The following is a 15,444-nucleotide window of genomic DNA, read 5'->3' as shown; positions in this document are numbered from 1 at the left end:
GACCACAAACCATGAATAAATAATCAATAGTCTTTATTAATAGAAAAATCATCGGAAAATTGAACATGTAGGGCAAGATGTCGTAAAGCTAGAACAAAAAGAAGTAGTAACTAGAAATCAAGATATGAAAAAAGTAAAATATTGAAAGAAAAATGAGAGATGCAATCAATAAGGAGATCATTTATACACATAAATCAATTAATTCTACTCCCTGTGAAACGTGGATGTTGTATTTTTATATCTTCTAGATGCTGTATACGTGTAATATGCGTCATCAGCTTCGTCCTGAGCACTTCGAAGACGTGGGAGGGATCCCATGTTGTTACGGTAGACATGACCGATTCCTTCGTTTAGAATTTGATCTGGAGACGAGAGGATGTTGATGACTTCTCGGTTCTGAGGTTGCAGATGACGTCGTGGGGTGTCTGGCTCATTGATTGAGGATAACGGATGGTTGTTCGGGATCACATCTGGCATCCAGTCAGGGTCAGTAACTACTTCATGATGATGTTGAGGGGAGAGTAGTGGAGAAGCACATTGTGGATCTGCCATTGTTGACTCAGCCATCACGGATTTCTGGGTGTCTAGCCACATATTTGGATTAGAATCAGAGGATTTCGTTGTTATGTCGCAGATACACCAGAGGAAAATGACAAGAGCAGCGATGAGGTAGATCACAGATTGGGAAATTTCCACAACTTCAACAGGCAATGGAAGTTGGTTGGCGAATAATCCAGATAGTGTCATTCCCAAGGTGAAGAGAGTCTGGAAATAAGATTTTGAGATTAATATTGAAGCAGATGAACTTACCAATATGAAATGCTGGAACACTGCTTTCTTCACGTTATACTTTGCCACGAAGACATCATATTTTTTGTGGAGACTGACAAGAACTGACGTCGCAGCTGCATAGAATGATAGCAAAAGGAAGAGACCAATCGGAAGAATAATGAACCAGAATAGCCAGAGATGAGGTGATAATGAGCAGTTATCGGTGAAGAAGAATGTGGTGAACGAGATGATGCAAGGGAAGACAATTCCGACGAGCAGAGATGTTGTTACGCTGGAATAAACTTATAATTAAATTCCTTCTGTTCTGAATCTTACCTCGGAGAAGCAGACCCATTTGCAAGCATTCTGTATATGTAAAGTCCGTACAGGAAGAGCCAAGCGAATGGAGCAGATGAAGTGAAAGAGAGCATTGCGTTCCTCACTGGACAGTATGCCTGGTTAATGGCAGTTTTGTGTACGAAGAAGAGATTCAAAACGTTGATGGCAAAGAATAAGATGAATCCGATTCTGACTGAATGAGTTTTCAGACTTTTCCTTGAGAGAGTGAGGAGAACCGAGAGGAAGCAGAGGAATAGAGCCACTCCGGCAATAGCTGGAGATGTCATATCATCCATCTGGGCGACTCGGACTATAGAACTAGACTGATCGTTTACAAACATTGTGAAAACTCCAACTTGATTGAATTCACAAGCAGCATGAGTCAAGTTCAACCCGATCAACGTGGCCCCCCGTATAGTCCACGCTCCCGATTTCTCATCAAAACGAACGCATTCTGGATACTTCCAACCGTCGTCTTCTTCGATTTCGAACTCCACAATAATCGGGTCAGAAGTGTTGGCAACTACAGCAATCATTGGATTTTCACATCGATTACATCTTGGATAGGGAACAATTGAGTAGACAACTTGAGTGGCTCCAGTTACAATGGCACGAACTCTCGGGAAGCCAGATGGACGGAGATCCACAAAGTTGTTGAACTTGGGAAGGATATTTCCGAAATCTAGTTTGTCGGATGCAAATACTGAAGCAGAAATATTAATTTAAAAAGATCAAACTCTACTTACCAATATGATCATTTGCCACGATGAATGGTGACAAGAAATTCACACTCTCATGAGTTTCAGCCACCGTCTCCGCATAACTCCAAAGCTTTGCAATCATTGTTGAATACTCATCTGCTGGTTGTTCACTCATAACTTTTCCTAATGATTCAATCAGTTTCTCCGTAAATTTCATATCCTTGATGTGAGCTCTCCCCTTCAGAGGCATACTTTGCTCATGATCTACTAGTCGACTCAATGCTTCCGCCGCTATTTGTTGATTCCTTCCACGAATCGATGACTCTGTATTCGTAGCGTTCGCCACCATTGCCAGAAGCTTAGCTGGCTCCAGAATATCAAATTTGTTCACCATTATCGAATATTCCGGACGTGTACAATTCCAGGCGTTCACATCTGACCATCTACCAGTTTCAAGACATTTCCGTGTTGCAAGACCACTTTCACCAGTTGGACAAGATTGTCTGACAATTGATCCTTTCTGACTTGTAGGCCACTGGATACTGTATTCGATTTCAGATGGACACTTTCCGGTTACTGGTCTACATTTGAGGGTTTTCGAGTCGAGTTGCTGAAAAGATATGAATTAATTTCTTAACTCTTGGGACAGTAACTTACATGATCAAATCTAGAGCATCTATCACACCTCCTCCCAACTGCATCTCCATTACATTTACAGTATCCGTCAGCTGAACATTCTGTACTTTCAGCACCAAATCCACATTCACACTTGACACACCCATTGATTGTCGAGAAATGACTCTTTTTGCACATACATGCACCGGTCTTTTTGTCACATTGACTCTCATAACCCTTTGTTTGTGAGCAAGCACATCTTCTACATCTAGGGAAAGTACCCCACCATCCAGAAGGACAGATCTGCTTCGGTGCTTCCAGTTGGCAATTCTTTCCAGATTTGCCTGCGGGGCAGATACATTCGTATCCTGTTGTTGTGTTTGAAGCAACACAAGTTCCAGAAGAGCAGACATTTGCCACGGAACACACCGGAAGACACGTGTCGCCGACGAAACTTTTGTGGCATTTGCACTTGTGTTTGTTCCATGCTCGATGGCAAGTACTTTCAGATGGACAGATCGAGTCAACTGAGCAACGGTTCGGTACGACACATCCTGCACGAGTCTTTCCCTTTTTCTTCACGGAAATGGTTCGTCCGTCAACCAAAACATTTCGAATACATCCTTCGAATCGAGATGGGTGGCCGGTTCCTGGAGCGATTCCAAAGTATAAACTCTCTAGATTCATATCAGAAATAGAGGCTTTAGCTTCTGCTGAGTAGATTCCATTGATACTTGTTGCCACGGAATCAGCTTCAAATTTAATGACAACATTCATCCAATGCTTTGAGGAAACTTCTGGAGACGGCAATTCGATTGAAGAGTCTCCAATGTTATACTTCAGTGTTCCATCGTCGATTTCCAAATTGTAATGAACACTTCTCTGTGTGAACTCTAGTGCAAACACTTGCATATCAGCACGAGATGATCGGAATTCAAAGGAGATTTCAAATGGAACAGACACCTGAGCAGGTTGATAGAGAACGAATGACTCTTCTTCGAACAAAGAATGTCCACGTAGATCTTGAGTTCCAGAAGTACTCTGACACACTCCCGTTGAGTGAAGTGCCTGTGGACAACTACAGATTCTTCCTCCCCATCGATTGATACATTTCGTTGTGGCAGGACACTGGCCTTCAGAAGTCGAACAGAAATCTCTACGTGGCCGACATCCTTCATGAACATGTCCAACTTTGTGCATTTCTTTGATTGTTGAGAAATCGACGTCTTCTTTGTCAACCGATAAATCAGAGATACATCCGGAGAACGCCTTCTCGATTTGCTTCGATGTCCCGGGTCTTCCTCCCAGGAACAAACCATTGGAGACGTCAAGATATCGGTAGCAGGGAACAGTTGGGTCTTCGCATCTGGAAACAAACAAATAAGAGAAGAAATAATAATTGAAGATCTCTTTGGAACATGACAAAGACCCTCCTCTCTAATCAAATGAATAATTCAATCGGTTCGTGCACACGAAGTCATGTTCACTTTGTAAATTGAATTATATTCTGCAAGGAATTATTATAATTTCCATGTGTCGGGAAGGTCTTCAATTATGAATTATTACTAATGAAAACGTACTTTTTCTCGAGGTTCAGCTTGGCACGAACTGCACAATTTGGAGATGAGTTGAGGAGGAGTGATGGATAAGTTTCGCACTCGTCCATAGACATTGTTATTTGCTGGAAAAGAGGAACAGGTTTGAACAAACTGATGGGGATTTGTAAGAAAGTTTTAGAACTAATTTCAAGAAAAACCTGGTCAACCCGTTTCTGGTAATTTTTAAATAAAAACTACAGTACCTTATTCGAGTACTCCACTGTTACAGTATGCCATTCCCCATCGTTCACTCGATTCTCCACATCATTCTCCATCTTCGCATCAACTTTTTCTCCTCCCAACGAGAATTGAACCTGAAAAAATTGCTTCAAATCGAAAATCCCTTTTCCTCCGACAAACCTTGAGAACTCGATCCATAATAGAAACTTCCACAAAGTCGCTTCTTTTGTCTCCTGTGAATACCAAAACACCGTCGTGTGCAATTGTGGAAATTCTACAAAAAAAAAAGAAGTGAAAAGAAGAAGTTTTTTGAGTTCTCTTACCTAAACTTCATGGTCCATTGGGTACGTGGCAAGTCTAGATTCACGTTGAGAAGACCTTCTCCCTCAAAAGATACACTTCTGAGATGACATCTGTCATCTGTATCCTCTCCTTGATACTTGCAGTGTCGACATTTCATTTGGTTGCCTTCCAGTTCACAAAGAGAATCTGACATACAGTATCCGGGTACGCAGGTTAGAGCATGAACTGAGATTTCGCAGTGGCGACCTATAAAGTAATTTCATTTGATCCCTCATTTCTATTTTTACAACATTTCAGACTCCCTTTTCAAATCCGAAACTTTTGACATGAAAATAACGGAAAGGGGAGTCACAGACTCTAGATGGGGTACTTCCGGTGCAGTTGAAACAAAACGACGAAGAGCACCGGAGGTTGAAGTGACACGCAAATTGCTTTCACAAAGCACGAAGTGGAGGGAAACAATTTCATGACGAAGAGGATGGAGAAGAGTGGAATAGAACTTTCAATCACGCCACGTATATTAGTTTTCAGTTGTGAGGAGTGAGGAGCCCTCTCAACTGTACGATTCTAGTGGAAAGTGACAGGAAGACGTAGAAGCGACGAAAAGTTACAAAATATTACTGAAAAATATTGGAACGACAAGTTTTCCCTAGAACCCCTTTCCATTTTCCAATCTCAAACGCAATCCATTTCACTTTTTCACCCACCATCTTCTCTCAATAGCCCTCATTTTCTGAGCCAATTTGCTAATGCAAATTTCAACCTCATAAGTACCATTTTATTGTGCAAAAGGGGCTCTCCAGCCAACCACATTCAATTTTACGAGCGTTGTTCCCTCTCAGTCAGTCTTAGTCAATTAGCCGAATTACGTACCTATCCAGCCGGCTGTACACTCGCAACGATACGTGTTTTCATAGGAGACACAAGTCGAGTTATTCGAGCAACGACCACGATAACATTCGTCGAGACGGGTGTCACATTCTCCACGAGCATCGGAATCTGAAAAAACAATCATAATTTATTGGGATGAAAACTAGGATTCTTACTTGTAAATCCAGAAGGACATTCGCAAACAAATGTGTTCACTGTGTTCAAGGTTCGAGCAATGAAATTATCAGTCTCATGAGCCTTCATCTCTCCGACAAACTTCTGAGTCTGTCTGCACTTTGCCATGTGTGAACAGGGCTCGTTGGCACATGACTCATCTCTGATAACTTCTACTTGTAGCAAAGTCATTTTCTCCAGCTTTTTGATGGATTCTTTGACCAATTCGATTGCTCTCCAGCCCCTGAAACAATAAGATAACTGATTTGGACAGATTATTTCTTAGCTCAGCATTAAGGATCCCCTAGATGGCTTTACACATTTTTGAAATCTCTTATTGGAAGTTTCCTTCTCTCCTCACATTAGCAACACATTGTTGCTCCATTAAAATCATATTGAATTACATGTCGTTTTCAAGAGGCTAGGAGGGGGAAAGGAGCCATTTCATTGTTTGTCAAAACAAATCAAATTATTGTGAAGCGCATCTAATTGCATACGCATCCTTCCAAATCCCCGAACTCATTTCCACCCCGTAACACAACACTTGACTACCAGTACTACATACTAAAATCCGGAAAGCCTCTTGAGATCTAAAGGCGGCTTCTCTCTTTTTTGAGTGGTTATTGTTTCCCCCTTACCGTACGACTCTTCCGTGGTCCGTGATGGCAAGATTGACGTAGATGACGTCATCAAGATGTTGTTTGACACCGATGATGTGGATATCCGAAGGCTTCCAATTGCTTAGAGTAGACATTGCATCTCGGAATCTTTGGAAGACCATGGGGTCCCAGAAGTCATCAACGGTCATCCGGGCGAGACTCAATGTGAAACTTTCAGCTAGCCAATCAGGTTCTACCAGCACGTGAATAAATCTACACGTGGCACATTCCGTGTTGGCTCCGTCAGATACACAAGTCTTGAAAGAAACATCCATGTTACGTTTCCATTCTTGCTTTACTAGTATCTTTCCGGTGTATTTCTCTGCTTCAATCAGATCATTCTCCTCCAAAAAGTATTCCAAAGTAGCATTCTGATCTGGGTCAAAAGCAGGGATGAAGCCGATTTGACGTGCCATTGGAACATTGTCAAATCGGTTCATCAGAATCACAAAGTCCTTGAGAACTGGTTTGTTGTCATTCACATCCGAAACGTGGATTCTGACAGGGACCGTTGAGGAAAGTTGACCGCTACTTGCTTGTAACTCGAAGAAGAATTTGTTGGCTTTTGCTTCATAGTCGAACTCTGCTCGTGTCAAGATTCTAACAACTCCGTTTTGTTCAGCATCTTCTAAAAAAAACTCCAAGGATTTTAATTTTCAGAAGATCGAGAGCTTACCTTCAATATCAAAAAGTTTCGCATCTGCCCCTCCAAAGATTCTGAATGAAATATCCGAGTTCTCTCCTTCATCTGCATCCCTTGCAACAATAGTTCCGACTGTCGAGCCAACCGGAGCATTTTCAGCAATATAGAGATCATACGAGAGTTGTTCAAATGATGGAGCATTGTCATTCACATCGGAGAGGGTCAGTGTGATTTCGGATGAAGCAGATAGAGATGGAGTGCCACGATCTCGGGCGTAGATTGGGAGGACGATTCTGAAAATTATCATATTCGTGGAGTGGTCTGTATGAGAGTTTGTTGCTTCAGAATTGTATTGTGTAGGTCGGAAACTGACATCATGAAAGTTCTGAATCTTCTAAATCTTCGTTTAAAATCTAAGTTCTCATTCCCTTGCCCTAGTCCATAAAAACAATCCCCCAAATTCTTCCATAAATCTCTTATGTATCCCACAAATTATAATGCATGCCCTCCCTCTTCTCTCATGCAATCTGTTCCCACTTGACAAAAAAACATGCCCCTTCCACCCCATAGAAAACAGTGACACCCGGTCAAATGAGGGCTCATTGAGCAATCCGGGCAGGTGTTAGCCCTCTTCTTCGTCACATTAATCCCAGATTCGCATAAGAAGAAACACTTACACTGCAAACTGCTCTCTATCGAGTTTGGAGCTGACACGAAGAGTTCCCGATGTGCGGTCGAGTCGAAAAAGTTGGATAGCCGGGGATGAGGAGGATTCGTTAAGGAAGTAGTCGACGATTCCGTTGGGGCCGATATCGGCGTCGATGGCGGAGACCTGAAGGAATGAGGTTCCCACAGGAATATCCTCTGAAATCGTGGCCGCATAACTTGAAGACGTGAATTGTGGAGCATTGTCGTTTACTGAAAAACAAAAAGTTTGAACTGAGATTTTTTTTAAATGGCGCCGACGCGCCATCGACAATGCGATAGAGCGTGTTTCCAACACAAAACTTTTCGAAATTAATTCCCTCTTTAATTTGAATAACAAGTCACATTGTTTCTGTTTCTATTTCTGTCATTCGCTACTTCCTGCTCCTTCTGTCTTTCTCTCCCCCTTTTCTCACACAATACCGACTGAACCCTAATTTCCGTAAATAATCGTGTTTTGTCTGACACTCCCTGCGTCTCTCTCCTTCTTCTATATCTTCTAGTACTCTCTTGCCTGTAACACATCTGGCCATTTGTCAGGCGTCGTTGTTCTGCTTTGAGATGACAAAATATGTGCGCGTGTGAAGAGAAACAACGCCTTATTTGAATATGTCAAAAAGTAAGAGAGATCCGCCGTTTGAGATATTAAGAAGAGATGCCAACTCACTGTCATCCAGAATCACTTCGATTTGTGTTGATGTGTTAAGCGGTGGAGTCGCATGGTCGGAAGCTGTCACGATGACTGAGAATGTTGCACGATCCTCACGATCCAAGTCAGAAGCCACCGATATGTCTCCAGAAGAGGAATCGATGCGGAAGAATTGGTTGGAGTCGATAGAGTAGATCAAACGAGCATTGTCTCCACGATCGTGGTCTTCAGCCTGGAAATTGGATTTTAGATTTTCAAATTATGAAGTTGTGCTTACCTTCAATGAAATAACTGGATACCCGATTGGAGAATGTTCTGGAATCTTCACAGAAAATGGGTGATCATTGAAATACGGTGCAGAGTTCACATCATCAATGAATACATTCACAACAGTTCGTCCCTGCAGACCTCCTTGATCTGTAGCTGATATCTCCACTCGAATCTTATGATCTTGACGACTCAGCTCTCCAGAAACACTCAATATCGCTCCCTGATCCCCAATATCCAGAATACTGAACACATCTCGATCTGCTTCTTCGATACGGTAACTGATCTTCTGATCTTCATCATTATCAATTGCTTTCAATGTGATTATCTGACTTCCACGTGGCATCTCTTCAGAAATCGTTACATTATACTCTTTCTTGTCAAATATCGGTGCGTTGTCATTGATGTCCTTCAATACCACTGTCATAGTGGTCGTTGTATTCAACGGGGGTGTCCCCATGTCTCTTGCGGTCACCTGCAAAAACTAGGTATAGGAGACAGCACTGTTCCGGGGCCTCCTTAGCTCAGTTGGTAGAGCGTGAGACTTTTAATCTTAAGGTCAGGGGTTCGAGTCCCCTAGGTGGCTTGATTTTTTATTTTTTTTGTGAATTCACAAACCTTCAAAGAGTATCTACTAGTTGTTTCACGATCCAGAAGTTTTGTTGTCTTGATGACACCACTATCTTCGTCAATAATGAAGTCCTCGGATCCTTCCATAGCATATCTGGAAATATCTGGATTTAGATTTAATATTCCTTCTAGATACTATACCTAATAATTCCATTCGGTCCCGAGTCCTCATCAATCGCATAAACTCTTCCAACCTCTTCCCCAATCGCAACATTCTCCTCCAATGTTATCATTTTCTGCGCGGCGATTAGTGTCGGAGCATGATCATTTATATCAATAACGTTAATTGTAAGTGGGACAGTACTTGATAGTGCAGGTTGTGCACCATCTTTGGCACGGATTACTACGGTTATCGGTGAGTTTTTCGCATCGATTCTCTCCCGGAGAGTTACTTCTCCTGATGAATAATCAATGGTAAGACCTCCAATTCCAGCTGATGACGCCATTGAGTAATGCACTTTTCCATTGGTTCCAAAGTCTTCATCTGTAGCTTTGACAGTTGCAATCACTGCAGGAAGAGTGATATTCTCCATGATCGTAACATTGTATGAGTCAGAAGCAAACACCGGTGCATTATCATTCACATCAACTACAGTAATCTCAACGAGAGCTTTGGAATCCCGTTTCGGAGTTCCTTTGTCACTTGCAATCACATCTAATCGAATAAGAGAAAGAGATTCTCGATCCAACGGGGCTGCTGTTTGAATGACTCCACTTTTAGAGTTGATAGCCAGAAGATTCTTTCCATTCCCTTCTCCAAGTGAGTACTCGACTTCTCCATTCTCTCCAGAATCCAAGTCTCGAGCGAAGACTGAGAGAACAGTGGTACCAATCTGGAAGAATTGAACCAATCATAATAATTTTCATTCAATAAATCTGGAGATGACTGGTGTATACAATCTCCTTATATTATCTCAAGTGGTATTAGTTACTCCAAGAGATTTGTGTCCTTTTTCTTCATGTACTACACATGATGCTCACTTTCTTCTCTTTTTCCCATCCCTTTAATTATATATTCGCAGCAACTAGGGGACTCCCCGTCCCGAGCAAGAGAATGGTGGCGACGGCGGTCGCTTTACGATTCGAAAGGAAACGACACGACTCATCTCATTATTGGGTGTGAGAAGGCGATATGTTTAGTATTGGCGGGGAGGAATAAGGCAATGATGAAATTTCTTTTCGGGTTTTCCGGAAATGATGAGAAGGTTTTTGGGTTTTTCTGAGATGATGTTTTGACATTACGAATTTTCTTTGGAGGAGAAACAAATGTTTGAGATGAGAAAGAAAAGGGCAACCGGGAGATGGGTTCATGGCATAGGTGTAATGGCAAGGAAACATAAACAAACCAATGAAAATTTCCAGAATATAACAAACTCACAATCAGTAAAAGAACTTGAATTCTGTGTTTTCCATTTTACTGAAAGATACCAAACTTTGAGAGCTTATTATGAGGATGTATTTTTTTCAGGTTTCATAAATTTTAATTGATTTTGTTACACTATTCTAGATCTTCATTTTTGTAGTTAACAACTTTTTGATAGCTCTACTCGCCTCTGAGATTCTCGCCTTCAAAATTGGGCGATCTTACTGTAGAGGGGAGAGAGGGAGAGAGTGCAGAGAAGCGAGAGTGTCTGAATTCTCTGCACTCTCTCCTCACCGGTTCAGCTTCTTGTCTTTGAAGGCACATATCTCAAAAACTATAAGAGATATCAAAAAGTTGTCAACTACAAAAATGAAGATCTTGGTTTGATCTACAAAATAAACGCAAATGTGCGCAAACTTGAATTTTCCACCTTCACAAAAGTCCTCAATCATTAATGAAACCTTTTCTCCCTCTCCTTTTAATTCATCTTCTTCCCTTTTGCAATTTCACTGACTCATCCGTCTCCGGACTCCCGTGTATTCTCTGCGTCTCTCCTTTCTCCACACTCTATCCCCGTACCCATGCATACACGGTGTTCATGTCCCTTCTTCCTGACGGGGCACGACGACAACGGCAAACATCCATTTTCGGACTCTAATAATTCGCCTGGCAATGGCTCTCGGTGGAAGAAGCCGTCGGCTGATGACAGATGGTCATTTCGGAGACAAGAAAGCGTTGCAACTCGAGAGAGTTAGACACCTTTCATCTACAAGACTGGAACAGTGTTGCGTGCTCCTTGAGAGGGAGTTGGTCAAGATGTGACAAAAAGATTTTCATGATTTATAGACTACTTTCTTTTTTTTTCGTGAAGCCGTTTTTTCCGTTGAGTGACCACTACTCACTCAAAAATTGGAGTACTACGAGTTGGGTGTCTCGAGGGAAATTAGAGTGGACTGGGGGAGCCGGTGAAATAAAGAAATGGAAATTTATACCAAAAAGCGAAGTAATTCGGAGTGACACTTGGTGGTGCAGCGCCACCAAAAAAAAGAAATTAGTATATGGAAATCGAGACGTCAAAATATGGCAGTTTCAGAATATCAAGGAGCTGGGAAGAAGAATGGAATTCAAAAATGTAGGGAAGAATTTGGGCAAGGCGTGGACGAAAACTGGGCAAGCATTAGGCAAGATTGCGATGAATTGTGAGAAAGATAAATTTGAGTTTGGAAATGGGCAAGATTCAATCAAACTAAAAATATGTTTCAGGTCGAATTAGACAAGAAACTTCCAGTGAATCTCATAGTTTGGAAATCATCATGAATCAGGGAAAAACGGGAAAAAGTGAGCAAGCTCTGGGCAAATCAGCTTGAACTGATAAAGTTTGGGCAAGAATACTGTAAGTCTCGCCCAAACGACCTCATGTTCCTAAATTCTAGATCCCCTCGCTTTCCATTCTTTGCCATTTCTTTTCATCTAAAATCTTCTTATTTTCTCCATTTTCTTATTCTTATTTTTCCATTCAATCCGTTCCTATTTTCCTTTTATTCTCACTTTTCCCCCCAACTCCCTTCTTAGCTAATCCAATATACAGTGACACTTTTCAAACTGTATTGTATCCACATTATATTCACACATTTGACAGGTGAATCCTCTCGCGCATATTGTCTGCGTCTCCCGCGATTCAATACTCTCTAATGTAGAAGCACTCGCTAATTACAAGCTGTTGTTTTGAATGGAAGCGACCAGTCGACCCGAAGAGAGAGCTCCTCGTTTGAATTAGGAAAATGAAGAGGTAGTGTGAGAACTTGAGAGACGCAGAGTGTGAATAAAGAGGAGTGAAATTGAATAGACTCACCGGAGCATCTTCACGGATTTCTCCGAAATAAGAATCCTTTTCGAATATCGGACTATTGTCCTGTACATCCAATACGTGTACAACAACTGTAGTGCTTGCAGATATAGTTGGATCGACTCTCTCGTAAGCTGTCACCTTTAATAAAGAAAATTTAGAAGATTCTAGAATTTCCGCGCCAGATACCTTGAGAATATGTTTATCAAGAACCTCTCGATCCATGCTCTTCGCCAGTCGAATCTCTCCACTCATCTGCAAAGAATTGCATTATTTTTCAGGCGTCCCTTTGCCTAGAAGGAGCTAAACTACTAGAAAGCATTCATAGATAATTGCGTTTGTGTTCAAGTTCTCCTTCCTTCAGGCACTTTTTTGGGGTTTGTTAGTATAAAAGTATAGTTGAGTGCGTCTATTTTTAAAGTGGAAGTATCAAAAACTAAATAAAAAATTACCGTATCCAATGTGAACAAATTTTGAGATCTGGAATCTTGTGGAGCTACCATTGAGTAGTAGAGAGGTTGGGAAGAGGCATGAGAAGCTTTTACAGATGCGATTATTGTTTCAATTGGGGTGTCTTCAGGCAGTTCTTTTACGTATCTGAAACAAACAATACGTTTCAGAAATCCAGTTTTTTTTTACTTTTCAATAATGGAAAAAAAAACTCACTTTTCTTGCTGAAAATGCACCGCATTTGAATCAGGATTCCTTCTTCTCGCCCATCTTTTGGATCTCCTTGTCTCCAGATTTTTTCGCGAAATCGAATGTCCAATTCTCATTTTTGTCCGGTATAGCTTTCCATCACATATATAATCATAATGAAAATCAATGGGCCCATCGAAGAAGCAGACTCGTTCTTTGACCAAAAGTAAACCATCATCTAGTAGTGATAGTTGGGATGATTGAATGGAATCTGGTGGTCCAGGAATGGGGCATACCACAGAGGAATCAGAAATAGAATCCGGCCAATGAATAACAGGTTGACCTGGATGTAGACATGGAGGACGGGATGCAGGTAGCCAAATTACAGAGCTACTTGATGGTACTGCACATGGCTTACAGACGACATTTATAGAGTTAGAGGAATAATATTTGTCGTTGTCAGGCAGTAGAGATTCACTAGAATCTCCTATCAATAGTGATAAGTAAAAAACTAGAATAAACATAATTATACAATCATTCATTTCATGACATTGAAAAGCCAGTTGAATGAAGAGTTGGGTTGAAAGAAGATGGAGGGATGGAAGAGAGAAAGAACTGCGGTGTCCGAATAAGGTGGGCGTGGCCAACTGGGTGGCACCCGGCCTCTGCGTCTCGTTTGAAGACGAACTGACCAGCTGCCAATGGACATGAGGTGAAAAGAGAAAAGGGAGGTTGTATCAGCTAATTTATGTCGTTGGCTCTCTCGTGTCGCATAATGTTCGCGCATTGATAGTGAGCCGGAAATGGAAGAGAGTCCCCGGCGGGGTGTGGTAGTGAAAGGGAGAATAATCAGGTATTATGGAGGGAAAGGGTGTGGGATTAAATATTGGTTTCTGGGATGGAGGAATGGAGGTCTCCAAGTTTCTTGGATTTTTGTTTTCAGGGAAGGGATTCGTTGTTGTTCGCGACCATTTTTTCAATTAGGATATAGTTTTTTTCCGAAGAAAGAAATGTTTGGTTGGGATTCTGAAAATAGATTTTTTGAGTGGTCAAAATAATCTGGAGAAGTTCTAAATGATTTCGGGCTACTCCAATATACAGTTTTCCTGATTTTGTCTAAAATTGGGTAAAAAGATCTTGGAGAGTCATCAACTTTGAGAGCTTCTTGTGATATCTGGAACAATTCAATCCTTCCAGTTTTTTGTGAATTAATTAATCAGAACTAGCTTTACAGTTCGGTAGTTGACAACTTTTTGAAATCTTCTCTAGTTTTTGAGATACGAACCCTCAAAGTTAGATACCTGAGAGAAGGATGGAACACAGAGAAGTCAAACACTTCAGCACTCCCAAATTTTTCCATTGTTTCAATTTTTGTTTTATAACATTTTTGTAGTTGACAATTTTTCGATAACACTGCTTCTTTTGAGCTACGAACCTTCAAAATCAGGTACCAGATAAGAGAAGACATGAAAAGTCAGATACTCTAGCTTCTCTGTTTTTTCTCTATCTCGCAGTGTCTTGTTGTTCTGCTTTCGTTATAATAAATTTGAACTCCAGAAGTTTTTTTGTAAAACTGCTCCGGAAAAACATACAAGTTTCCAAGAATTCAGTAAACATGAAAACATTTTTTGCAGCAGTGACAATTTAATTATCAATTTCTCAAACCTTATTTCTCATTCTCGTATTGTATTTGATTACCCGATTCTTCTCATCATCCTTCAACCCCAATTATCCGTTTTTAATTGTTTTCTCTCCCTCTCCCTCCACATTTCGAAACAGTCACTTATTTTCTAATAGTCTCAATTGCTAATCCTTTCCAGGAGCCAATCTCATGGAGCCATGTGTCCGCCGTGTGGTCATAAACCGATTTTCTTCGTCCTTCCTGTCTCTGCCATATTGTTTCTCTCGGTCAATTAAGCAAAGCCGAAAAGGACGTATTATCTTCCCTCCGATTTCTCGTCGGAACGGCGTCAGGCAGGTGTTCTTCGAATAGGTTGCATATCTAATTGCTGTGAACACAGACACAAAAACACACAAATAGAAGAAGAAGAGACACATGCATATTTCCGATTCAGAAAAAGAGCTTCTTTTCTTTTGTTCACTTTTTTTGTTTTCTTCTCTTTTGGCTCCTCATTAGTTTTCTTCATCTTGTCATACCCGTCCATCCCTCTCCCACCCTCCCCGAGCTCGTTTCTTCTCCGACATTTGCATATTTTTCAGTGTCAGCAATACAAGAACCACAACTCATTTTTCTCCGACGAGTGCGTGTTGCTCTTGGCGCGTTGACTCCCCGGAGAAAGAGCATCATCGAGTGTAGTGGTGGTGTAGTCGTCTGAATTTTCGACGGAAATTGGAAGAAGGATCGGATAGCGAAACAAAACTGGAAAAGGGCAGAGATAGAGGGAGGGAGAAGGAGAGATAGGGCTGGGAGATGCAGAAAGCAACAAAAATAGAAAAAAAACTATAAGATGATCTTTGTGGAGCACCTCTAC

The 15,444-nt window shown here is 41.3% G+C and overlaps 1 protein-coding gene across 1 annotated transcript; it reads right to left on the bottom strand.

The window, feature by feature from the left end:
• Window positions 1-204: 204 nt before the first annotated feature.
• GCK72_017674 (uncharacterized protein) lies at window positions 205-13,089 on the bottom strand (the record flags this gene model as incomplete). Its single annotated transcript, XM_053732198.1, has 22 exons — window positions 205-765; window positions 811-1,063; window positions 1,108-1,813; window positions 1,857-2,421; window positions 2,469-3,792; window positions 4,007-4,107; window positions 4,228-4,338; window positions 4,385-4,478; window positions 4,528-4,753; window positions 5,381-5,506; window positions 5,554-5,795; window positions 6,190-6,838; window positions 6,887-7,146; window positions 7,531-7,771; window positions 8,226-8,439; window positions 8,485-8,949; window positions 9,093-9,198; window positions 9,246-9,937; window positions 12,320-12,454; window positions 12,503-12,568; window positions 12,766-12,910; window positions 12,980-13,089. 22 exons carry the CDS (start codon window positions 13,087-13,089, stop codon window positions 205-207), a joined length of 7,392 nt encoding a protein of 2,463 aa, XP_053581111.1.
• Between the last annotated feature and the right edge of the window lie 2,355 nt (window positions 13,090-15,444).

The sequence above is a fragment of the Caenorhabditis remanei genome, chromosome V, assembly GCF_010183535.1.
Source record: "Caenorhabditis remanei strain PX506 chromosome V, whole genome shotgun sequence".
Classification (NCBI taxonomy): domain Eukaryota; kingdom Metazoa; phylum Nematoda; class Chromadorea; order Rhabditida; family Rhabditidae; genus Caenorhabditis; species Caenorhabditis remanei.
Note: the sequence above shows the minus strand (reverse complement) of the source record. Positions and strands in the feature narration are given on the sequence as shown.